At 38.2% G+C, this 26,280-nt stretch overlaps 1 protein-coding gene across 6 annotated transcripts in view; it reads left to right on the forward strand.

Moving 5' to 3' along the window:
• CPNE5 (copine 5) overlaps positions 1–26,280 on the forward strand; it is a 192,031-nt gene that overhangs the window by 87,486 nt on the left and 78,265 nt on the right. For 5 of the 6 annotated variants that reach the window (XM_074311097.1, XM_074311095.1, XM_074311093.1 and 2 more), the window contains exons 7-8: positions 3,801–3,860; positions 6,074–6,137. In XM_074311097.1, coding sequence (XP_074167198.1) covers positions 3,801–3,860; positions 6,074–6,137 — 124 coding nt within the window. The remainder of the gene's footprint in view (positions 1–3,800; positions 3,861–6,073; positions 6,138–26,280) is intronic. The other variant, XM_074311092.1, reaches the window with a different exon arrangement.

The following is a 26,280-nucleotide window of genomic DNA, read 5'->3' on the forward strand; positions in this document are numbered from 1 at the left end:
GAAAGACAGTAGTGCTAACAATTTACATTCACTTTCCAGTGTTCCTTCTCTGGGTGTAGTTGTTTCTGTCCATCATTGATCAACTGGAAGTGAATTGGATCTTCTTTATGTTGAAGATACCAGGATTACAATTCTAATCCCATGACTACTGTAATGCGGGCGGACGTAAAAGGACATAAAACACAATTCGTTGTCTAAGAACTTTTAGTTTATAGAGAAAAGCAAGAGGAGAGAATAGAAGAAATTTGCATGGCAATTTTGTTGTGTGTTTGAAAGGAATAGCAAGTTATGCATAGTAAATTTGCAGCTTTATGTACAATCTTTTTAAAAATTATACTATTATAGAAATGCTTGTTTTATTTCATAAATATGTATTAGCATAATAAAAAATAAAAGGGGGAAAAGTCCTAAAGCAGAGATACAAATACCACATGGTAAGGCTATAATTGTAAGAGCAATAGGAAAAGAGAAGGAAGCAAAAAACATGGGAAGGGATAGTCAGGGAAGATTTCATGAAGGACCTGGGTTTCAGCTGCTTCTGAATGATCATAGATCATATGTTTAGCACTAGAGGGCACCTTAGAAATCACCTAGTTTAACCCTTTGATTTTATAAACAAGGAAACTGAGGTCCAGAAAAGGGCAGTCATTTGCAGTTAGAAAATAGCATAACCAGGATTTGGGTCTTGTCCTCTGAAGCCAAATCCCATGTTCTTTATAAGTCTAGGCTGCCTCATGCACTGGAAGGTAAATGTAATTTTAGTTTTTCCTCATCTGCCAGTTCTTTCCTCCCTGCCCCAGAGGCATTAAAGAGAAGGGGGGAAAATTGGGTGGAAGAAAGAAAAGAGGGAAGGAAGATAATACATAGGATGACTGACAGCTCCTTAGTCAGGGAATAATAGGCTGCCTTCTCAACCATGTCAGGAGTTGGGAGCTGTAGGTGGGGGTGGGGGGGGGAGTAGGTGATGGGAGTATGTTTCTCTAGGGGAGTGGAAGGGCAAGGGAGTTGGGGGTGGGCTCCTGGGAGTGAGTCTGGTCACCTACTAGGAGATTTCAGCTTCCTCTGTACAACCCAGCTGGTGGTAAAAACCGTGGGTTGCATCTGTGCTTTTGTCTGAGTGTGGGGGCGGCAGTTTCTAGGTCACTTGTCTGCCTAGGGAAACAGGTCTGGTGGACCCAAAGACTCAGGAAGGTCAGAAAAGGCCTTCTTCTCTCTGATTTCCTCCGAGACAGGCAAAGTTACTCCCATGGGGGACAGAGGCCTCTCTGATCCATATCTCTCTGATCCAGCTGGTCCTCACCAAGGGGCCCGGTGGGGGTGGAGAATACTGCTTACCCATTTATTATTGAGTGTTTGGGGATCTTTGAGAAGTTGGCTGTCTGTGGATCCATAGCAAGAAAGGGGGAGGGTTCAGGGAGATGGGAAGAAGCTTTGTAGTCTCGTGTCAGTATAATGTGATGACAGTGGCCCTGAATTTGGGAATCAAGAAACTGAATTCTTGTGATTTTAGGCGAGTGATTTTCTCTTTCTTGACTTTATTTTCCATCTATAAAATTAAGAGTCTGAATTAGGGGATTTCTAACCCATTTATTCTGTGGTTCCATGGCTACATCATTCCATTCCTATTGAGGTGCCCAAACCTGTGCTACAAGAGAAATAGATGATGTATCATCATACATTTCAGATTCAGAAAGGATGTAAGGTACTATCTCATTTTACAAAGATAAGAGAAGAAAACGGTCTGATTGAATAGATCATTGGACAGATACCTGACACTGTATGCTTAAAGCAGGGAATCAAATCCCATTTCCTCTCTAAAGCTCTTCTTAGTTGTTCCCAACTATTCTGTATCTGTCCTTCTCTACTGATCTTGGTACTTTCCTTTTGGAGAGATATACCATTTTATTAAAGACTTAATAGGTATCAGACTAAATCACCGAAGATACAAATACAAGGAAACAATATAGTCCCTGTCTTCAAGGATCTTATATTCGAACAGGGGAACACAACACAAAGGGGTGCTGGAAAACTTGGGGGAGGCAGAAAATAAAGTCCTATTGAGGAAGTTGTAATATGTGAGCAGAGGCCTAAGATCTGTCAAGAATAAACAAGAAGCTCACTTGTCAGAGACATGGAAATCAAAGGGAGAATCATCTAGTTTCTTGTTCACAGAGTATTTTCTGTATTTCTTAGTGATTCCATTTCTTGCCTCATTTTTTAAACTCTGGGGTCCTTAAGAGCAGGTTCTATGTATTTCTTTTGTCTCCCCACAGTACATTAGACGTAGTGGGCAATCAGTAAATGTTGAATGAATGAGCAAATGAATGAATAAATGTGAACAGTATCAAAATATATGGTGTAGACCAATGGTGTCATACTCAAATAGAAACAAGCCATTAAGCCACACACAAGCATCCCTGCAGGTCCCATATTGATGTAGAAACAACAACAAAACAGAACATAAATAACTCAACCTGTATTCTATTATATATTTATTTAGTTAAATATTTCCCAATTACATTTTAATCCAAATTGCATTCATGGGGAAATGAAACTAATTTGAACTTGAATTAAAATTTGACCTCAGAAATTTATCAGTTGTGTGAATCTAGGCAAGTCACTTTACCTTCGCTTGCCTCAGTTCCCTCTTTGGTACAACAAGAATAATAAGATATATTTTTTAAAAATTTGTGATTCTGTAGTGAGTCTGAGGAGGGCAGTGGTGTCATTAGTAGAAATGAGGAAATTGGAAGTAGGGATAGTTTTAGGGGAAAGATCAATTGGAGTTGAGAAATATTGAACCCAAAGAAGATAATGACAGCACTTGCCAGACTGGATGGTGGAGGTCAAAGATAATGTATGGAAAGTACTTTATAAACCTTAAAGTGTTATATAGATGCTTTTCTTGTGGTGGTTCAATTGTTTCAGTCATTAATCTATTTGGGTTTTCTTGACAAAGATACTGAAGTGGATTGCTATTTCTTTCTCCAGCTTATTTTACATATGAGGAAACTGAGGCAAGCAGGATAAAGTACTTGCCCAAAGTCACAAAGTTAGTGAATATCTGAGGTTGGATTTGAACTAAGGAAGATGAATCTTCCTGACTCCAGATTTAGTGCTCTAACCACTGTGCAACCTAGCTACTTCACGTTATCATCATCATCATCATCATCATCATCATCATCATCATCATCATCATCATCCTTTAAGGATTGTTGTGAGGCTTAAATGAGAAAATAATTGTAAAGCACTTAGCACAGTGCCTGGCACAGAATAAGCACTATATATAAGTGATAGCCATTATAATGATGATCTGGTACACTTGGGAGTGTATAGCCTCTATTTAAAAAGAGTTCAGTAGTCCTAGCCCCAGATACTTAGTAAACCTAAACCCTTAAATGTTGCTATATTCCCTATTAAGCAAGGGTTGGTGAAAGAACAGGGGAGGAGACCTTATAGCTTCCAAGAGATGTGTTGTCAAATTTAAGTCCATGAAACCAAACATTTCATGACGAGTTGTTCACGACAACTGTGATATAAGAGAAGGGAGAGAGAAAAACATAAAGGAAATATAAGAAAAACCTTTGCCCTTAATGAGTTTTTAGTTTAATGAGGAAGGCAAAATTAAAACAGTGGGAAGAGAAATAAAGGTAAAAGACTGGTTGTAAGAGCAATGGTATGGAAAGGGGTGGAAAGAGGCTGTGTTGGAAGCCTCTAGAATAGATAAAAAATACCATCCTGCTCCTCATCTTTGTCTTGCTATTTCTTTTTCTGCTTGTCTGTCTGTCTTTCTCCTTCAGGATAGGAACATTCAGCTTGAATGCTAGGACTGGCAAACATATTCCATCCGTGTCAAATGGGTAAGATCAAAGGCTCCTTCTTCCCTTTACAGAATGTTGGGAAAAGCCAAACCAGCTCTTAGAAGACCAGATATGAATCCACATTGTGACCATTTGGAAATCCAGCCTTGGACAGGGGCCTACAGTTAATCCCTGCCCCAAGACACCCACTGAGGAAGGGCTCAAGAGCTCTAGATAAATTAAGAGATGGAAAATTTTCCTAAAGCACTGTTCTCAAATGAGTTCCCCCTGCTGGATACTGTATGGGACCAAAATAATCATGCTAAGATGTTTTAATTTCCTATATGGCAAATAGCAATAAATATAACTCACATAAACAAAAGCTCTTTGTGGGTTCTTCAATAATTTTTTTGGTACCTTCAATTGGAGTTAAGTGACTTGCCCAGGGTCACACAGCTGGTAAGTGCCTGAAGCCAGATTTGACTTCAGGTACTCCTTATTCTATGGTGCTCTATCTCCAGCACTACCTAAGTTCTTTGATAACTTTTAAAGAGGTCTAAGACCCAAAAGTTTGAGAAGTGCAATCCTAGAGTAAACTCTGGATTTGGGGAAATTGAGCTTTCTGGTCAGGTCAAAAGATTAAATCCTACCCTGAGTACTCAAAGATAGGAAGCCTTGGGCTACAGATAACAACTTGGGTTCCAGTTTACTTTTTCTCTAACTTTCTCTGTTTTTTATACTGTCTGGGTGACTCAGAGCAGACTAAGTCAAAGAAAGTTTAATGTTTGGTTTTTATGGGGGGGAGAGAGGGAAGTTATGGGATAATGTCAACTGTGGACCTCCACAAAGTCCTCTTTCAGTTCCTTACCAAATAGCCCTTGGTCCTTAAAGTTAGTTACGTGAGGGTGAGTTCTAGTAGGTTTTATGAACCTGCAAAGACTTTGAGTATGGAGTTGGTGGTGGTTTATGTTACTGTCCTTTGAAGTATAGCCTAGCTATTAGCTTTATCACCAGAAGTCTGGCCTTCATCTGGTGAAGGAAGACTTGATAAGGAGTTGCAGTTTGCATTGGTGTTTGCATAACAATGAAACTAGAGAAATTATAGGTACATGAAAGGGCTAATTGACCTTCCATGTGCTTTACCCTTCAGAAGTGATCTTTTGTTTTTCTTTCTTTCTTCTTTTTTAATAATAGCTTTTTATTTTCAAAATATATGCAAAGGTAATTTTCAACATTCACCCTTGCAAAACCTTGTGTTCCAAATTTTTTCTCCCTTCTTTCCCCCATCCCTTCCAAACAGCAAATAATCTACTATATATTATACATGTACAATTCTTTTAAACGTATTTTTCCATTTTAATGATCATTTTTAAATCATAGCTTTTTATTTTCAAACTACATGCAAAGATAGTTTTCCACATTCACCCTTGCAAAAAACAATTCTCTCCTTCCCTTCTCTCCATCCTCCTCTCCTAGACAGCAAATAATCCAGTCCCCCTCCTTTTTCCCCCCTCTCCCTTCCATCCCAGTTTGGCTCTCAAGAAGGGGAACTGAGGTAGGGAAATATCGTTAATTCTGAAGGAGAAAAGGAAGTTAACTCTAGGCTTGGGGGGAATTTGTCTTTGAGTACTCATTTCTAGGCAGCTAAATAGTGTAAGTGAATGGAGCATTGGACCTGGAGTCAGGAATTAAAATCCAGCCTTACAGACTTACCCTAGCTGTGTGACCCTAGGCAAGTCACTTTATCGTATTTGCCTCAGTCTCCTTATATATAAAATAAACTAGAGAAGGAAATGGCACACCACTGCAGTATTTTTGTCAAGAAAATCCCAAGTGGGGTCACAAAGAGACAGATGTAACTGAAATAAATGAATAATAGCAAAAGTTGCTTCTAAAAAGCAATATAGCACAGTGGAGAGAGGATGTTGGATTTGAAATCAGGTATCCCTGACTTCAAATCTGAGTTCAGGTTCTGCCTGTCACTGAAATCATTTAAGATCTTTGTGCCTCAGACAATTCTTTGGGTTACTTAGTGCTAGATTATTCTGCTGCTGCTGGCAGGGAAATTTCTGAGCTGAGGAAATCCCAGATCTGAGATGTATCGAGTCCCTTCTGGTTTACACATTTCCTAAACGTTCAAGGAGACTTCTTTCTCTGGGGGTATGGCTGGTCTGCAGACAGTGCTGGGATGAGGAAGGGGAGTGGTAGGAAAGAAAGAGGCTGCCTTGGTTGCGGGTGCCCATTGTCTAACACCAGCTCTTTCCCTTTCTCAGCGGGGTCCCTGGGAAGAAGTGTGGTACCATTATCTTGTCAGTGGAGGAGCTGAGCAACTGCAGGGTAAGTGAGGTGGGGGAAGGCCTGCGAGGGGAGATCCCTCTGGACCAGCTGACTTCAGTGAATGAGGCCAGGTGGTCTTTCTATGGAGCAGGAAAGCCACAAGGGTTCTTGGGGGGTGGGGGGGGAACAAAGCCCTTCATTCCAACTCGGACTGCTTTTCACATTTTCTGAAGCAGAGTTTGTCTGTGTTGTCAACAACTCAGGCAGGCAGATTTGCCTTTTCTGTTTTAGCATCTGGCCAGAAAAGAGTTTTCTTGAGGGTTCGGATGCAGTCTGGGAGAGGACAGGGAACAGCCTCTTAATTAACATTTATTTTTCCTACCTCTTGATGCCTAACATGGGATTCTGCAATCAATTAGTCAGTCAATGAACTGGCAATTATTAAAAACCTATGATTATGATAGATGCTGGGATATAAAGATAAAGAGATAACAAATAACAAAACTGTGGATTTTATATGAAATTATAAAAATAACATAAAATAAAGAAATAAAAAAGAAATCTGTCCTTTAGAAACTTGTATCCAACTTCCTACTATATACAGGAGGAAATAAATGCTTGTGGTGGTTTTCTTTTTTTTAAAATCTCATATATAGCTTCCAGGATAGGAGGACAGAAGTGTTTTTGTTCTTTGTCTCTGTCTCTGTCCGTGTGTGTGTGTGTGTGTGTGTGTTGTGTGTTTTGGGTGAAACAATCTTTCATTCCATCCTGTCTTTTAATCTTCTATAAACTAGACAAAAGGCAGGAGGAGACAGAGGGTCCGGGTGAGACTGATCAGGAAAAAGTCCTCAGGATAATCCTGATTTTGTCTTAGGGAACTGGCTTCCTATGCAGAGTGATGTGAATTGGAGGAGAGGTGGGAGGGGCAAATTGGGTGGTGGTAGTAGGAGAAGTTGATTAAACTTGGAAACTGGGATTTCCAGGGAATGGTCTCAACCCACAGAAAACTGGAGCAAGAGAATGAATGAAGTAGGAGTAGGAAAGGGAAGGAGAAGTAATCACATAGTCTAGACTTCTTAGCTCTGCTTTGGAGAAGTAAGCCAGATATTTGCACATACATGCCAGTTCTGGCACTTAGTAGCTATGTGACTGATGCTCCCTGTAAAATGGGCTCAATAATATTTGCTCATGGGGTTGTAGTATTTAAATTGCATTGTAAATGTTATAGTGCTATATATAGTGCTATTGATAATAATAATGATAATAAACCTTTAAGCACCATAAGCATGTAACCAATTATTTACTTTCAGTACCATTTATAAAGCACTGTCCTAGGTGTTGTGGAGAATTTTAAAAGGGGAAAGTGTAGATCGGAGACTGCCCGCTGGACTCGTTGGTAGAGATCCTGGATTTAGATTCTGGCTTGGCCACTTAATAGCTGTATGACTCTTGGGAAGATTGTTTCATTTTTCTGGACCTCTTTCCCACTGTAAATTAAAGGGCAAGGAGAGGGAAGAGAACAAACATTCCTTAAGAACTTACTCTGTGTCAGGTACCATTCTAAGTGCTTTGCAAATATTATCTCTTTTGATTCTTACAACAATCCTGTGAGGTACAGTTATTTCCCCTCATTTTATAGTTGAGGAAACTGAGGCAAACAGAGATCAGGTAACTTACTCAGAGTCAAACAGCTAATAAGTGTCTAAAACCATATTTGAACTCAGGTCTTCCTGATTCTAGGCCTGGCACTCTTTGCATTGTGCCACCTAGGTGAGAGCTGGCAAAAATAGATACTTAATAAATATTTATTGATTGATTATAAATAGAGGAGAAACACATAGTCACAAGGTTGCTGATCTGGTTTTTGAATCCTAGGTTCTCTCACTTTAAATAAAATGTTATTTGTATTATCACACACCATCTCTACTTATTTTGAACTCTAATCTCTCTGCTTCCAGGTCCAAGAATTGGAATTCATATAAGTTTTCCTACCTCATCCATTATCATTTTATAAGTTTTAATTATATCTCTGGGACCTTCCCCCAGCTGCCAATTTTCCAAACTGCAAAGATCTAATTTGTTTTTTCATCTCTATTAGAAGCCAGCTTTCCCTTCCACCCCACTCATCACTCCCCTACTCAATTTTCTTGATTGTTTTAGCTCTCCTTATATAGTTCCATTAAGCTCTTCTTATCCTAAAACACTCTCAAGGAAAGTAGATTGAATCTTGGCACCTGATTGAATTAAAGTAATTGTATGTGAATGGTTTTTCTTATGTCATATTGGTGAAACATCCCCTGAGAAAGAGAAAAGGGCAGACTTCCAGAGATGCATCAAGGCTCTGCCAAAAGGAGCATTTCCTGATCACATGAATAAATTCTACCCCAAATGAAAACTATACCTGATATAAGGAGAGAGACAGAGACAGAGTCACAGAGACAGAGACAGAGACGAAGAAAGAGACTGAGAAAAGCCAAAAAAGTTTTAATGGTATTCATACATATTATTACAAGTTTTGACAAGATGTACTAGACACTCACAAGTTTGTCATACATGATTATTATAGCCTTCAAGAGCCAAGGCTGACCTCCATGTCAGGCTGAGATATTGGAGAAGGATACATTTCTCACATGAATAAAAACTACAGCCTGAATTTGTCAGAAATGACCCAGTTTATTCTGCAGAAATGACCTGTTTATCTGCCTTCAGGGCAATCCTTGATAGATAGAGAGAGCTCATCAACAGAGGGCAAAGTAGCAGGTGCTGAACAATTCACCTAGACTCTCCATCCACCATGTGGTGACTGGATTGTGATCTGTATTGATGGAGTCAGGAATACTGACACTGATGAAATCATGGTGCTTGAATTAGTGAATAAATATACCTGTACACACATAATGAAAACTACAACTCTCTATAGTAAACAAGTCAAGTCAATAAGCAATTATTAAGAGAGAGAAAGAGAGAGAGAGAGAGAGAGAGAGAGAGAGAGAGAGAGAGAGAGAGAGAGAGAGAGAGAGGAGAGAGAGAGAGAGAGAGAGAGAGAGAGAGAGAGAGAGAGAGAGAGAGAGAGAGAGAGAGAGAGGAGAGAGAGAGAGGAGAGAGAGAGACAGAGAGAGAGAAAGAGAGAGAGAGAGAGAGAGAGAGAGAGAGAGAGAGAGGAGAGAGAAAGAGAGACAGAGAGAGAGAGAGAGAGAAGAGAGAGAGAGAGAGAGAGAGGAGAGAGAAAGAGAGACAGAGAGAGAGAGAGAGAGAGAGAGAGAGAGAGAGAGAGAGAAAGGAGAGAGAGAGAAAGGAGAGAGAGAAAGGAGAGAGAGAGAGAGAGAAAGGGGAGAGAGAAAGAAAGGAGAGAGAGAAGAAAGGAGAGAGAGAAAGGAGAGAGAGAGAAAGGAGAGAGAGAGAAAGGAGAGAGAGAGAAAGGAGAGAGAGAGAGAAAGGGAGAGAGAAAGAAAGGAGAGAGAGAAAGGAGAGAGAGAGAAAGGAGAGAGAGAGAAAGGAGAGAGAGAGAGAAAGGAGAGAGAGAGAGAGAAAGGAGAGAGAGAGAGAAAGGGAGAGAGAAAAGAGAGAGAGAAAGAAAGGAGAGAGAGAAAGGAGAGAGAGAGAAAGGAGAGAGAGAGAGAGAGAGAAAGGAGAGAGAGAGAGAAAGGAGAGAGAGAGAGAAAAGAGAAAGGAGAGAGAGAGAGAAAGGAGAGAGAGAGAAAGGAGAGAGAGAGAGAGAAAGGAGAGAGAGAGAAAGAGGGAGAGAGAGAGAAAGGAGAGAGAGAGAAAGGAAAGAGAGAGAAGGAGAGAGAGAGAGAAAGGAGAGAGAGAGAGAAAGGGGAGAGAGAAAGAAAGGAGAGAGAGAGAAAGGAGAGAGAGAGAAAGGAGAGAGAGAGAGAAAGGAGAGAGAGAGAGAGAAAGGAGAGAGAGAAAGGGGAGAGAGAAAGAGAGAGAGAGAAAGAAAGGAGAGAGAGAAAGGAGAGAGAGAGAAAGGAGAGAGAGAGAGAGAGAGAAAGGAGAGAGAGAGAGAGAAAGGAGAGAGAGAGAGAAAGGGGAGAGAGAAAGGAGAGAGAGAGAAAGGAGAGAGAGAGAGAGAGAGAAAGGAGAGAGAGAGAAAGGAGAGAGAGAGAAAGGAGAGAGAGAGAGAGAAAGGAGAGAGAGAGAGAGAGAGAGAGAGAGAGAGAGAGAGAGAGAGAGAGAGAGAGAGAGAGAGAGAGAGATGGCCCTCGATAGAGGATTTGAAGTCAGTAAGAGTCATCTTCATGAGTTCAAATCTGGCCTCAGACACTTATTAGCTGTGTGACCCTGGGCAAGCCACTTAATCCTGCTTGTCTCAGGTCCTCATCTGTAAAATAAGCTGGAAAAGAAATGGCAAAGCTCCAGCATCTTTGCCAAGAAAACCCCAAATGGAATCACAGAGTTGGGCATGATTGAACCACAGCAATAACAAAGAGAAAGATACATAAAAATACAATGATGGAGAGTTCTTTAGCCATTCAACAAGAAATAAATAAAAGGCTTCTCAGCCAACAGGTGGTCCACTTAATGGATGTCATACAGTAAGTAATCCAGTAAAGAAAAACTATTTTATGGAAAGCATTACAACTAGAAGTATTATTAAGAGTAATAAAGAGTTGGTTACAGAGTCCAACCATCCCATCTCCAACTAGAGATGTATATAAAGAGACTACTTACAGTTACCAATGATTTTATTGCATCTTTAATTACAAACCGGTTTTTTAAAGACCTAAATCTCAAGGATTAGTGAATGATCGAAAGTATTTATATTAAGATGCAATGATAAATCTACTTATGTAATACATGTGATGCAAATATTAAAGCAACAATTATTTAAGTAGCTTGAATACCATTCCTTGACTGATGTCTTATGAATAAACTGAAACTTGAAAAACAAACCCTCTCCCCTCAAAACAAACATTTATTAAGGACCTACTATGTGCCAAGGAACTAAGAAGCTAAGTGCTGAGAATACAAAGAAAGGTAAAACAAAATAAAAAACCCTTTCCTCTTATTATCCAATGGAGAAGATAACATTCAATCACCTATGAACAAATAAGATACAGACAGATAAGTTAATTGAGGATAGTCTTAGAAAGAAGGCACTAGTATTAAGGGTGATAGGAAGAGGCAGCGGAGTGGATAGAGCACTGGTCCTGGCGTCAGGAGGAGCTGAGTTCAAATATTGCCTCAGATACTTACTAGCTGTGTGATATATAATAAGTCACCCCTACTGCCTCAATTTAAAAAGATGATAAGAAAAAGCTTCTATAATTCTTTTTTTATGTTAAATCTGTGGCAATTCTTCTATATGTATTTCCACATTTATCATACTGCACAAGAAAAATCAAATCAAAAAGCAAAAAAATGAGAAACTTCTATAACTCTTAAAATGCTTTCCTTAAAAATGATCTTAGGAGTTGGTCAGGCAAATATTGCTATTCCCATTTTACAGAAGAGAAAACAGAGGCTCAGGAGCTTAAATGAGTTGCCCAGAATCATTGGGCTATATGTATCAGAGTTGAAATTTGAACATATCTCTCGTTTCCAAATCCAGTGCTTCTGGTACCACAGTACCTCTCTGGCAGCTCTAGAATGCAATACACTTGGGTGGCCTGGGTTGTGGAAAGGACCACAGGTAAATTGTAGGTTGGGTTCTAGAACAGTGGCGTATGAAGGGTGAAGAGGAACACGGAAAAATACATAGCCAACACATCACTACCAAGAAGCCACACCATTATATTCTGATATTGTTCTACTGCCCTTCTGCACCTCCTAGCTTCCAGACTCAAAAACTTCCAGACATCTGTGATTAATCTCTTCTTAGGTTGCAGGATAAATGAGTTGGTGTAGTCTTCCTTGATGGTATCTCCATCTGTTCCTTGGCTGGAGGCTTTGCCAAGGCCATCAGGATGTCCTCATCAAATATCTACAGAAAGAGGCTGCTTCTCTGGGTCTTCCCTTATATCAACCCTTGCCCTCACTCTCTTAGCTCATGACATTTTCCATACTTGTATTCTTTTTAAAATTGTTTTCTTTTTTTCTGGTTATACATGTACATTAATTTTAATACACATTTTTTATGAATCATATGGGAGAGAAAAATCAGAATAAAAGGGGGAAAAACAGAAGAAAAAACATGAGTATAGCATATGCTGATTTATATTCAGTCTCCACTGTTCTCTCTCTGGATGCAGATGGCATTTTCTATCTAAAGTCTATTGGGATTGCTTTGGATTACTGAACTATTGAGAAGAACCAAGTCTTTCATAGTTGATCATTGTACAATCTTGCTCTTACTGTCATACTTGTATTCTTTACTCTCCTTATAAGTAGTTCTACTCTAGTTTGGACCCTATTACCTCTCATTTGGATACTATATATTCTCTCCATTTTTTCCTTCTCCAAGACTCCCTCCATCTACCACATTTATATTCCTAAAAACACAGATTTAATGAAGACCTCTCTACTTCAAAAATCTTCAATGGCTCCCAATTGCCTCTGCAATAAACCTATCTAAAACGCATAGACATCTTTAATTTGACTTTTAAGTCCTCCACAATTTGGTTCTTTTCTAATTTTCCAAACTTCTTTTACATTACTTTCCTTCATGCACCATCCATTTCACTCAAATTGCCCTGCTAGCTGTTCCATAAGTAAACACACATATATGCATGCATGTATGTATATGCACATATATGTACACCATAACACATACATACACATATATGGAATCCATTTGTTGTAGCAGCTTGACTCCTAGACTTGAGTTAATCCTGCTTCAGATACTTAGCAGCTGTGTGACCCTGGACAAATTATTTGATCTCTCTTGACTTGTTTTCTCAGTCTGTAAAACGAGGATAAGGATAGCACTTTAGGAAAGATATATGAGATAGGTCTAGATAAGGATAGATAAAAAGAGATAAGAAATGTAAAGAGCACTTTTGTAAAAGTTAAAGCTATATAAGCACTATGACTACATAGGTAATCTCCCATGCCGGGAAGGTACCCCCACTTTCCACTTCTGCCTTATAGAGTCCCTGTCTCCCCTTAGAACTCAACTGTGCCATTTCTCAACCTCCAGAACTCCTTCCCTCTTGAAATTATTTTGTATTTTCCTAATTGTGTTCATGTTGTAGCCTCCCACTAGAATGCAAGACTGTCTTACTTTTGTCTTTGTATTGCCAGTGGCTGGTAGGTGCTTAATAAATGCTTGGAGATTGCTTAATTAATTGATGCTGTGGAGGAGAGTCTCATCCAGGAATGGGTTGGACTAAAGAGTCTCTAGTTAGTCAGTCAGTAAGTATTTTTGTTGTTGTTTAGTCAGTTAGTGGTATCTAACTTTTTGTGACCTCATTTGAGGTTTTCTTGGGAAAGATACTGGAGGGGTTTGCCAAAGATCACTTTACAGATGAGGAAACTGAGGCACACAGTGAAATGATTTGACCAGGATCCCACAGCTAGAGGGCAGATTTGAACTCAGTAAATTCTAACTTCAGAGCCAGCATTCTATTCATTGTGTCACTTAATTGCTTCATTTGTCAAATAAGCTAGAGAAAAAAATGACAAACCATTCCAGCATGTTTGCCAAGAAAATCCAAATGAGGTCACAAAGAGTTGGTCATGACTGAACAATAAGCATTTAGATACCCGCTCTATGCTAAGTACTGAGGATCCAAAGAAAGGGGGGAAAGGGGGTGGAATATTGTTGAGATTTTGTGAATCTTGCGCCTGCTATCTTTCTACCCATGTGATTTATGGTCCTCAGTTTCTTCCTCTGTAAAATGACAGCATTGGACTGGTTGACCTGAGAGACCCCTTCCCGCTCTGACATTTCACGGTCCATTGTACGCAAATTGCTGGGATGTAAGGGACAGACAGGGCCTGGCATCTGGATTCTGAGACAAGCTTGTTGACTCCAATCTGGTGACTTCCATGCCTACTGGTTTTCTTGACCCTGGCTGTGTACCAGTTCCTGCTTCTGTGGTATTGCTATTCCTGGAAGAGGGGACAGGCATGGGGAGGGGGGAGAGCAGCCAAGGGTGGCTTGACAGCCTTGAGTCTTTGTGAAATCAAAGCCCATATTATACTCACAGACTTTAGGAAACAGTCCAATTTCATGTATCAGAGTTCAGGGAATAGTTCTGTTAGGATAAGAGAGAGAATGGACTGCAACCTTTCTTTCTTTAGGGTTCTCAGGCTTAGAAAGGTCTTTCCTCCCAACAACTCTCTAAGTCAGGAATGCAAGTATTACTGTTCCCACTTCATGGAGGAGGAAATTTGGGCTAAAAGAGATCATATGCCTGGCCATATCGGAAGGAAAGAAAGGAAATATATATATACACACTCCAGACTTCACAATTATTATCTCATTTGATCTTTACAACAGTTAGGAGAATTATGTTTTGTTTCCATTTTGCAGATGAACAAACTGAGGCAGACAGAAGTTAAGTGACTCATGTAGGGTCTCATAGCTAGTAAGATCTGAGACCAGATTTGAATGAAACTCTTCTTGACTCAGGTCCAGAGATCTATCCATTAAGACACATAGCTGCCTCTGGATCAAAATCAGAGAAACTGAATTTAAGACTTTATCCTGCCATTTACTAGCCATTTGACCTTAGGCAAGTCCCACCACCTAGGGATCTCAGTTTCTTCTTCTATAAAACAAGGTGGTTGGATTACATGGCCTGTGAAATCCTTTCTAGTTCTTTTTTTTCTGATTATACATATACATTAATCTTTTTAAAATAAATATTTCTTTATGAATTATGTTGGAAGAGAAAAATCAAAGCAAAAGGAAAAAATGAGAAAAATTAAAACAAAAGAAAATTTTTTAAAAAAATGAACATAACTTAGATTTTCATTGTTAATTTACATTCAGTCTCCACTTTCCAGTTCTTAATCTATGTAAGATCCAAGATTGAATTCAAGTGTACTCCTCCAGGTCCTGCACTCTCTTCTGGACAGCGTCAGACAGAGGGTGATGGTAAAGATCTTAGAGAGCCTAGATTGTGCCAGCTGGGTACTATTGAGAGCTGACCATGACCCACTCATAGTTGGGACTCTGAGAACTTAATGTCATCATGCAAATACCCATTGTTTTAGTTCTGGATTCTGTTTTCCTTTCAGGTTTGATTAACATGGTATTGTTCTTTGGGAGTCTCTGGGCTGGGACTTAAAAAGACCTGAGCCCTGGTCTCTATCCCAGCCTTTATGTGGAACTATGGGTATGCAACAAATTCTGTGCCATTCAAACAATATCTAGTAAACACTAGTAAAACAGTTAATTTAGGTGGATTGTAGGAAAGTTAGCCATTTAAATGATTAACAAACAATTTGGTTTTTAAATGTCTATTACTGGCTAATTAGAAACTTAATTGGAACTCTTCTAAGAAACCTCAAATTTATTCATTTCTCCCTCCCATTGACTCTTTGTATAAAAAAGAGTAATTTTTGAGTTACTTTGACATCTTTTTGAATCCAATGTGATTCAGGCTGGTCCAGTGGCTCATACTTAGGAGTATAACAAAAGAAGAAAGACACTTGTACACCAAAAAGAGGTCTATTTTTTTTTTTTTGGCAGCAGGATTAAGGGGTTGCCGTAATCATGATTGTCTAACTTCCTATTTGCGACTCATCCTACTACTATCTCATTGCCCAAAGGGGTTTCCCAATATAAATTTCTGTCTACACTTAGGAAGATAGAATCAAAAGATCTGTATTTTTCATTATCATTTTATTAGCTCTGAGTCTCTAGGCAGAGACATTGCTTCTGGCAAAACACCTTAGTGTTCGATTAAACTCTATTTTTTGACTGGTGTTCCCCTTAGTTGCCTCCACTTTCTCTTTTCCCTCAAAGTGCATCTCAAATAACATGTTCATAAAGACAATAAACATTTAAAACAACAACAGTGACAAAAAGTAGATGGACTTTCTCTGTGCTCAGAGGAAAATGCTTCAGGCTTTTATGAAATAAAGAGAGAAAAGAAATATAAGATTACAGATCTTGGGAGATCTATAATCCAGTCCAGTCCAGTCTGTAGTCTACGTAGGACAACTTCTCTCCTGGCTTTCTGTCCAAAGACCTATCCCCTTTCTTTGTGACATTTGTCTCTTCCTGCTCTTCCATTCTCAATTCTATATGCTTTCTTTCCTCCTTCCTTCTCTCCCTCTCTCCTTTCTTTCCTTCTTTCCTCCCTTCTTCCCTTCCTTCCTTCTTCCCTCATTTCTTTCCTTCTTTCATTCCTTCCTTTCATCCTTCCTTCTCTCCTTCCTTCCTTCTCATCTTCCTTTAATTTTATATGTGTGTATATATATGTGTGTGTGTGTGTGTGTGTGTGTATATACATACACACACATATATATGTAATATAATATCTATGAATAAATATAGAGCAAAGAGAATCATAGAGGTGGGGACATCAGAAAAAGCTACCTAGAGGAGACTTGAGCTCTTATGCAGAGATATATAAGATGGGCAGCTAGATGATACAGTGGATAGGGTTTCAGGCCTGGAGTCAGGAAGATGTGTTTTTCTGGGTTCAAATCCAGTTTCAGACACTTATTAACTGTGTGATCTTAGATAAGTCAATTAACCCTGCCTCATTTTTCTTATTTGTAAAATAAGTGGAAGATGGAAATGTCAAACCTCTCTGGAATCTTTGCCAAGAAAACCATAAAAGAAGTCACAAGGAGTCAGTCATGACTGAAACAACTAAACAATGAATATGTTTGGAAAGAGAGATTGGAATCAGGTTGTGAAGGATTTTACATACCCAACAGCTTTGTATCTGATCCTAAAGATAATTAGTTATTTAGTCAATAAACATTTATTAAGCATCTATTATGTGCCAATAATAATTGCCAGTAATAAGCCTTGAAGATACAAAGAAAAGCAAAAGACAGTCCCTACTCTTACTGTCTAATGGGAAAAATATGCAAAAATTATTTACAGGATAAATTAATAGTAATCTCAGAAGGAAAACACCAGAAGTAAAGAAAGGCTTCCTCTAAAAATGGTACTTGAAAGAAGTCAGGAGATGGAGATAGGAAAAGAATTCTAGGCATGGGGGAACAATAGGTAAAAATGTCTGGAGCTAGGAGAGGGAGTATATCATTCAAGAAACAGCCAGGAGATCAGTTGCACTGGTTAGAAGACTACATAGGGTATCTAAGAACACAGAGAAGAAAAGTGGAAAGGAAAGGGGAAACAAGTTATGAAAGTTATAAATATCCAAGGATTTTATTTTATTTTTATGTTAAGTGTGCAGTTCTTATATATTCCCACATTTATCATGCTGCACAAGAAAAATCTGATCAAAAAGAAAAAAGAAAGAAAGAAAACAAAAAGCAAGCAAACAACAACAAAAAGGTGAAAATGCTATGTTGCGATTCACATTTAGTTCTCACAGCCCTCTCTCTGGGTACATCACAAGACCATTGGAGATGGCTAGAAAAGAGCCAGGTCCCATCAGAATTGATCATCATATAATCTTGTTATTGCTGTGTACAATGTTCTGGTTCCACTCACTTCACTCAGCAACAGTTCATGTAAGTCTCTCCAGGCCTTTCTGAATTAAGGTGACTGGAGTCTTGGGCCAGAGAGAGACATTGTCCTGTGATTTAGGAACATCACAATCTTTGTGAATTTCCCTTTCAACATCTATAAAAATTTTTGTAATGATAATAGTCTACCAATTCCTCATAGAGCTGCTGGGAGGCTCAAATGAGATAAGATAGACTTTAAAGGGCTTTTGTGCAGCTGAGTTTTTATTATTATTCTTAGCCCCATTTTATGAGTAAGGAAACTGAGGCTTAGAGAAAATAAACTATTTCCTAATTGTTGCATATGATGGCAGAGATCAAACTGAAATCCTGTCTCCAAGGCCAATGCCTTTTTTCACCAAAGCACACCAAAAGAGCTATTCATCCATCTAGTGATTACCAACTAACAATGGAGGGCAAACTGCCAGTGGATGTACAATCTCAGCCCCATTTTCATGCCTGCTGTTATTCATGACCATCAGTCAGACACCAAGAGTAGATAACCATCATATAACCTATTGTTTTATTAATCTCTGTATATCAAATGTGGGCCATTATGGAGAAAGTCTGTCTTTGTTTAGCTTGGCAGTCATCCTGGATATCAGTTTATAACTAACAGAGTTTTTAGTTGGAGTCTCAATAATGCAAATTACCCTATTGTGTTTGTGGCTAATGTCAGCATCGCTATATTGTATCAGGAAAACAAAGTCATCTTGAATAATAAAATATGACAGTGCCTCTTATCTCTAATGCTCCTGGGGGAAGAGGTATATGAGATGTTGTATATAACAGTTTTCTTCCTCTTACCTCATCCTTTATTTTTCTCCTTGATAAGTGTGTTGTTCACTTATTACTGTGAAAAGAAATCTGGCCTGGGAATCCAAAGACTTGAGATTTCAACAAAATAATATTTGTAAAGCTCTAGATAATCATGAGTTCTTAATTAAGTAGAGGATCAGGAGTCTGGATCTGATTGTTGTTATTTGACTCTTCATGAGCCCATTTGGGATTTTCTTAGCAAAGATATTGAAGTGATTTGCCATTTCCTTCTCCAACTATTTTTTTACAGGAAACTGAGTCAAATGGGGTTGAATGATTTGCTTAGTCAAACAATCAGCAAGTGTCTGAGACCAGATTTGAGCTCAGGAAGAAAAGTTGAGTCTTTCTGACTCCAAGTTCAGTGCTCTGTACCAATTTAGTTGCCCTTACAGCTAAAAGGAAAAATCAAAGGTCATATAGACAGGGATGTGCTGGAGATAGTGAGCATTTACACCTAGAAATTGGCAACTACTATAAATCCAGTCTTGATTTATTGTTTTGTTGATTGCCTCAACTGAAGAACGTGAGAAAATGTTGATGCAGATTAATCTTAAAAGTGTGTCACGTATACATTTTTGAAGGGGATCCTTTAAGTTAAACATTTACCAGAACACCCTAGTATACAACCTAATCCCTTCGTTTTACAAATAAAGATACTGAAGCCCAGAAAGGTTAAGTAGCTTGCCAAGGTCACAGAGTGAGGGAGGCAGTTTGGGGCTATGGAGATGGGCAACTATAGGATATAGGGCTGAACCCTGGCTGGAGCTTATTACCTGAGAGAATTTTGGTAAATCATTTACTCCCTGTGGACTTTAGCCTCACATTTTGAACACCAGAAACTGAAAGAATAGTGATACTAAAGACAGAAATAATGACGCTAGCTGGAACAAGTTTAATGAGAAAGAACATAAGTTTTAATTTGAGCATTTTGAGTGTGAAGTGCCAATGGGACTAAGACAGTATTTTTTAGGGATAAGTTGAGATATGGGTCTGAGCTCAGAAGAGAAGTAAGGGCTGGCTGAATGAATGAATGAAAAGGAATCTTGTAAAATAAATCCTGATTTCTTCAGTGACTTCTTTCATGAAAGGTCAATTCTAGTCTTAGGTTCCTGGGCTCCTGAGAGACTAAAGGACTCACATGGGATCATACAGCTAGTAGGTATCTGAATAGGAGCTTGAACACAGAATTTTCTGAGTCCAAGAATGGATCTATGCACTGGACCATACTGCTTCTCTCATCAAGCTTTACTGAATTTAATCTAGCTTTTCTTCAACGAGTAAGATCATTATTAGGAAGATTAATTATTGTTCTGGTTAAGTTGCCAATGTCTGTGGTTCTCTCACCTCATTTAAATGGCCCCAAGTTACCAGATTTTATGTATAACTGTGACTGCTTGGAATAGATTTTTCTGTCTCCTCCTTTCTTGGAAGGCTATAAGTTGTCATTCCTTTTTCCTATTGGGTTTCCTTCTGTAGCAATCCCTTCTTCAATGCAAATGAGGTCCATTGAACTTTAATGCACATGCTCTGAGCCTTTTTATCCCCATGCTCGTTGGTTTCCAGCTGTGTTCCAGATGACTGAGCTGGCCAAGGGGAATAAACATGGACATCTTGCCCAAATGATACTTCATATTTACAAGCCATAGAACCTAGAGCTGGAAGGGACTTCTGAGATCAATATATGGAAATTCATAGCTGATAAAGCACTTTTCTGCATTGATCTCACAACATTCACTCAATAGTTGACAAATATTTATTAGGCTCTTAAAGTATGCAGACTACTCTGAGAGGCACACGGGAGACATAGTCCTTGCCCTCAAGGAGCTTACATTCTTCTGGGGTGGTAAGGGTGGTGGCGGCAACATGTTACTAAATAATTATATATAGTACTCGGAACAAAAAAAAAAAAAAAAAAGTGATGGAAAAGGGAATCTGAAGCCTAAAAGAATCAGAGAAGACTTCATGAAGGAGGGGTCCCTTGAGCTATCATTTACTAATTACAGTATCACATTACTACATAGTCATGAAATCCTACAATTTTAGATATCATTAAACCCAGCCCCTTCATTTTAAAGACTGATACCTAGAAGCTGGGAAGAAGTGAATAGCAAAACTAGCACGTAGGCCTCCTAACCTTCAGCTTAGAGCTCTCTTTATTACATCAAGATATCTTTCAAGTTGGTATCAGTATTGTCAAAATCAGGTGGAATTCCACAAAAGGCTTTGGACCTTATTGTTAAATTTTCCTTGTCTGTATTTAAAAACACTAGAAATCTGGCCATGATTTATTGTATCATTCATTGTTTAGACTTAAGAAAGCAATGGAGAATGTTAATAATGCAGATTAAATTTAAGTGCATATCAATTATATTTTATATAATTTTAAAATTATATATATTTTATATCATATATTAAATATATTTTACATAATTTATATAATGATATATTATATGCCTATTTTAAAAAATATATACATATATAAATTTAATGTAGTATATAAATTTATTTCCAAAAAAGTTCAAAATGAATAAAAAACAAATAAACAAAAAAAAATGGATTCAAATTTCACCTCAGCAGCTTTCTTATTTATTTCTCTAATCTTCAGTTTATTCATCTTTAACATATGGGGAAGTAATGCCTGTACTTCCCAGTAGTCAAGGGATTGTTGTGAGTGAGCAACCAATGAGATAATGTATGTGAAGCACAATATAAATGTCAGCTCTTATTATGCTCATCAGGAAATGTCTTGCAGGCAGGGTAGCTCCCCCCTACCAAGAGTTGTCTTCTCTGTTAAGCGTGGGATGATAACAACTGCAACTTTCCAATTGAGAGAAGAGAATCCAAGTCTAGGCAAAGAAGATGGACTTCGTGCCCAGTTCTAGCGTTCTGGGTCAAGAATTTGTTTTCTTTTTGTCTCTCTGTCTCCAATATAAATCCTTGAATATAGTAAATACTTAATGCGTGCTTACTAGATTGTGCTGGAATTCAACAACTATTAAGTATGAACTCTGTACAGAATGCTGTATTAGGCCCTCGGGGCAGATATAAAACTCAAATTACATTGCTCTTGTCTTTGTGATAATAGTTTCCATTTACATGGCTCTTTAAGGCTTGCAAAAGGCTTTTCTCAAATGAATGTTGTGAGACAGGTAGTACAAAAATTATTGTCCCCATTGTGTAGATGAGGGAAGGGGCAGCTAGGTGATATAGTGGATAGAGCAGTGATCTAAGATTCAGGAAGATGAGTTCAAATCACTTAATCCCTACAGTTTCTCCTCTGTAAAATGGGAACACACTGTCAAAGTGGCAAGTCATTCAGATATCTTTGCCAAGAAAACTCTGCCGACAAAATGTCTATGGGGTCATGTAGAGTCGGACATGACTGAAGGATGAACAACAATAGGGAACTGAGGCTCAGAGGTTAAGTCAATCATTGGTGGTTATGTAGCTATTAAGTGGGAAAAATAGGATTTGAACCCAGTTCTTCTAACCCGAAATCCAGTACTCTTTCCATGATACCGCATTGCTTCTCATTTAACTTGTAGCCAAGTGCAACACCTATACAGTATAGGAATGCATATGTTTAAAAGAGTAAGAGACCTTAGAGACTATCTTGTCCAATTTTTGTTGATGGTACACCATTTTTCCAGTCTTGTACACTCACAATTCAGAGTCATCCTTTATTCTTGCTTCTTCCTCACTCCAATCAGTTACCAGGTCCTAACACCTGACAACATTGCTGGCAAACATCCCTTTCACAGGACCAGAAATCATTCTTCAGCACCTTATTAAGCACATGAGAGCAGTGCAAAGAAAGTGTTGTGTGAGATCCAAGGGACACAGCCTGGACAAAGGCGTGGAGGTGGGAGAATGTAGTGAATTCTGAGACATTCCATGAGTGCTGGTGACCTGTGTGTGACTTCCCCCCCCCCCCCATGGATTGCTTCTAGGTTAGCCTGCAAGATCTTTCACATTAGATCCTATTATAAGGAGGTTCTGAGTTCTATGTGGCTAGAATGGAGGCTTTTCCAATGAAAAAGAAATTTAAGGAAGGTTAGGGACTGTTTCATTTTTGGTTGGGCATCTCCAGTGATAGCACAGTATTTGACACACTTTGGAGGTGGGTTTGGGGTTTTTGGGAGATATCTGGAGTATGGATGGGATCAAGACCAAACCAAAGAGAAATTTCCTATGCCAGTGCAGCTCATGAAGACCAGTTTTGTCACTGAAAGTGATGGTTTAGAGAGCTACCTGGAGCCAGACAGGTTAAGTGCTTGGGTCCCCGTGGGACTCTTCCTCACTCTATCCACACCATCTCATATTTATTTAATGAATGATTGATTTGTTCTACTTCACTCTCTCTGATAGTCAAAATGATGGATAAAGTGCTAAAATGGGAATCAGGAAGAGCCGAGTTCAGATCCCAATTCAACCTATGTGTGACCTTGAGCAAGAAAAAGTTACATCTCAGTTTCCTCAGCTGTAAAATGAGTTTTGTTTTTGATGGAGCCTTCCAGAGCTAAATCTATGTCTTTGTGTTGATTATTTCTCATTCTTGGAGTAATAATAATAGCTAGTATTTACTTTATATGGGGTTTTAAGGTTGGCAAAGCATTTTATAATCCTTATGATAATCCTGGAAAGCAGATGCTATTATTATCCCCACATTACAAGTGAGGAAATTGAGGTTAAAAGACTTGACCAGGGTCACACAACTCATAAATGCCTGAGTCTGTATTTGAACTTAGGTCTTCCTTATTCCAGGTCCCGTGCTCTAACCACTGTATCACCTAGATATCTTTTTTTTTTAATTAAAGTTTTTTTTTATTTTCAAAATATATACATGGATAATTTTCAACATTTACCCTTACAAAATCCTGTGTTTTAAATGTTTCCCTCCCTTCCCCCCATGGCAAGTAATCCAATCTGTGTTAAACATGTGCAATTCTTCTATACATATTTCCACAATTATCATGGTGCACAAGAAAAATCAGATCCAAAAGGAAAAAAATGAGAAAAAACCAAAATGCAAGCAAATAACAACAAAAAAGTGAAAATGCTATTTTATGAACCACACTCAGTTCCCACAGTCTTCTCTCTTCATGAAGATGGCTCTGTTCATCACAAGACCATTGGAATTGGCTTGAATCATTTCACTGTTGAAGAGAACCACAAACTAAAAACCTCTTAATCTCATAAAATCTCTTTCTTCAAGATGCATTTCTAGCAGCATCTTCTTATCCCCACTTTCCCATGCCAGACTGCCAGGGTTCTTCATTCCACACTATGACTTCATTGGTTTAATCTTTATATTCTCAGTGTCTAGCATGGTAGCACACAGTAGGTGCTCATTAGATGTTTGTTAATTGATGATGACAGCAAGAGTTTCCAAATGAGTGAAGAATATTTCCCCAGGCAGAGAGAATTCAAGATCTTTATATTAAGTGAGTAGAGCGAGAACCTGAGGGCTAACCCATCTCTATGAAGGTTCATTTCACCAAATAGACTCCAGGTGATGTAGTGAACCTTTGGGCAGGTTAATGAGACACTCAAGGTCTAGTCTCAGCTCAACCATTAACTTAAGTGTGTCCTTGGGTTGTTTCTCCAGCTATTAAATACAAATCAGCAAATATTTATTAAGCATCCACCATGGGCCAGACACAAATAACAAATATAAAACAACAAATTTCCATTATAAGAAAACATATAATCGCTACTAGATATTGTTTTCAAAATTGTCCAGCTTTTCTTTGTTTCCTTATAGGTCCTTTTGTTCTCTGTTGTGCACTTTTTACTTTATTTTTTTCCCCTTTCTCCCCTCCCCCATCCTAGAAGGCTATAATTGTCTGGATATATACATAAACACATATACACCCATATAGATACACACAAATGCATAGACATCTATAAACATATATATATATATCCTCATACACATATTTGTAAGACCATACTATGCTTATTTCCTCTTATCATCTGTTTCTCTGAAGGTGGCTAGCATCCTTCTTAAGTCCAAGTCTTTCCATGTTTTTCTTAATCAACTAGCTCATCATTTCCTACACTACAGCAATATTCCAGATCCATCACATCCTGTCTGAGAGATTGTCTATGAGCATCCCCTCCCCCCTGGTTTTCTGCATTCCTTCTATTCTTGGCTGCATAGGTTTTATTTATATGAGAAAATTTTAATTTGAAGTAATCAAAATTATCTGTTCTATACTTCAACAATGCTCTCAAAGGTCTAATATTATTGAATATGCTTCTTTTATATATTTTCCCCTGGTTTCTTTGAAGTTCCTGAACTTTTATTCTTCCAAATCAACTTTGTTATTGTTTTTTTTTTAACTCATGATCAGAATTCTTAGTAATTTAATTGGGATGGCATTTTATAAATAGATTAGTTAGGAAAAATTGTCACTAAAATAATTTTGATGATGAACATGAATAAATATTACTTCAATTATTTAAATCTGACTTTATTTGTACAAAAGTATTTTATGTTTATGTTCATATAGATCCTGTATCGTGTATATTACACAGTTTAGTTTTATACTGTAGTTATTTTAAATTATCTAAAACAATTTTGGATAATATTGCTGACACATAGTATAGTTTCCCTATTGTTCTCTTTTGATTGAATCTATTTTAGCTTTTCCTTTGTCTCAGATAATGACTACCTCTGCTGTTTTATATACTAAATTCTACTTCTGACCCTTATTTTATTTTTGAGTGTAGCTCTCATTTTTATATCATTTCTTGAAAGCAATAAATGTTGTTAAATTCAAAATTTTCTATCCGTTTCTATTTTATGGATAAATCATCCCATTCCATTCTAAACTATAATTACTTGTGAATTTTCTTTCTTCCTATTTTTCCTCCCTATTTTTCTCATTCTATCCTGTTCCCCCCCAGTCCTTTGCTTTACTTCTACACAGTACCTTGTTATCCTATTCCTTAACCTACCCAATCCTAGCGTCCTTCCCTTATTCTCTCCCTTCACATTTGTACTCATTTGTTTCTGAGGAACACATTTATACATTTCTAGATATATATATGTTGTTCTCTCTTACCCCATTCCTTGATGAAGGTAAGGTTCCAGCACTACCCATACTCCCTCCTACTAACTTCTTCTGTAGAGATTTTTCCTTTTTTTTTTTTCTTTTTTGAGATATATGCATAGATAGTTTTCAACATTCACCCTTGTAAAACCTTGTATTCCAATTTCTTTCTCTCTTCCTTCTTCCCAATCTCTTGCCTTAGACAACAAGTAATCCAATATTTGTTAAGCCTATGCAATCCTTGTATACATATTTCCACAAATATGCTGCATAAGAAAAATCAGATCAGAAAGGAAAGAAAATGAGAAAGAAAAAAAAAGCAGACAAAAACAAAAAAGGTGAAAATACTATGTTGTGATTCACATTCGGTCCCCACAGCCCTCTCTCTGGGTGCAAATTTCTTTCTCCATCACAAATCTATTGGAATTAGCTTGAATCCCCTCATTGTTGAAAAGAGCCACATCCATCAGAATTGATCATTGTATAATCTTGTTGCCATATACAATACTCTCCTGGTTCTGCTCACTTCACTTAGCATCAGTTCATGTAAGTCTCATTGGGCCTCTTGGAAATCATCCTGCTGATTATTTCTTATAGAACAATAATATTCCATAACATTCATATTCCATAGCTTATTCAGTCATTCTCCACCTAATGGGCATCCATTCAGTTTCCAATCCTTTGCCATTACCAAAGGGGCTGTTACAAATATTTTTGCACATGTGGGTCCCTTTCCCTCCTTTAAGATCTCTTTGGGATATAGGCCCAGTACTGCTGAATCA

This window comes from Sminthopsis crassicaudata, chromosome 4 (genome assembly GCF_048593235.1).
Source record: "Sminthopsis crassicaudata isolate SCR6 chromosome 4, ASM4859323v1, whole genome shotgun sequence".
NCBI classification, from domain to species: domain Eukaryota; kingdom Metazoa; phylum Chordata; class Mammalia; order Dasyuromorphia; family Dasyuridae; genus Sminthopsis; species Sminthopsis crassicaudata.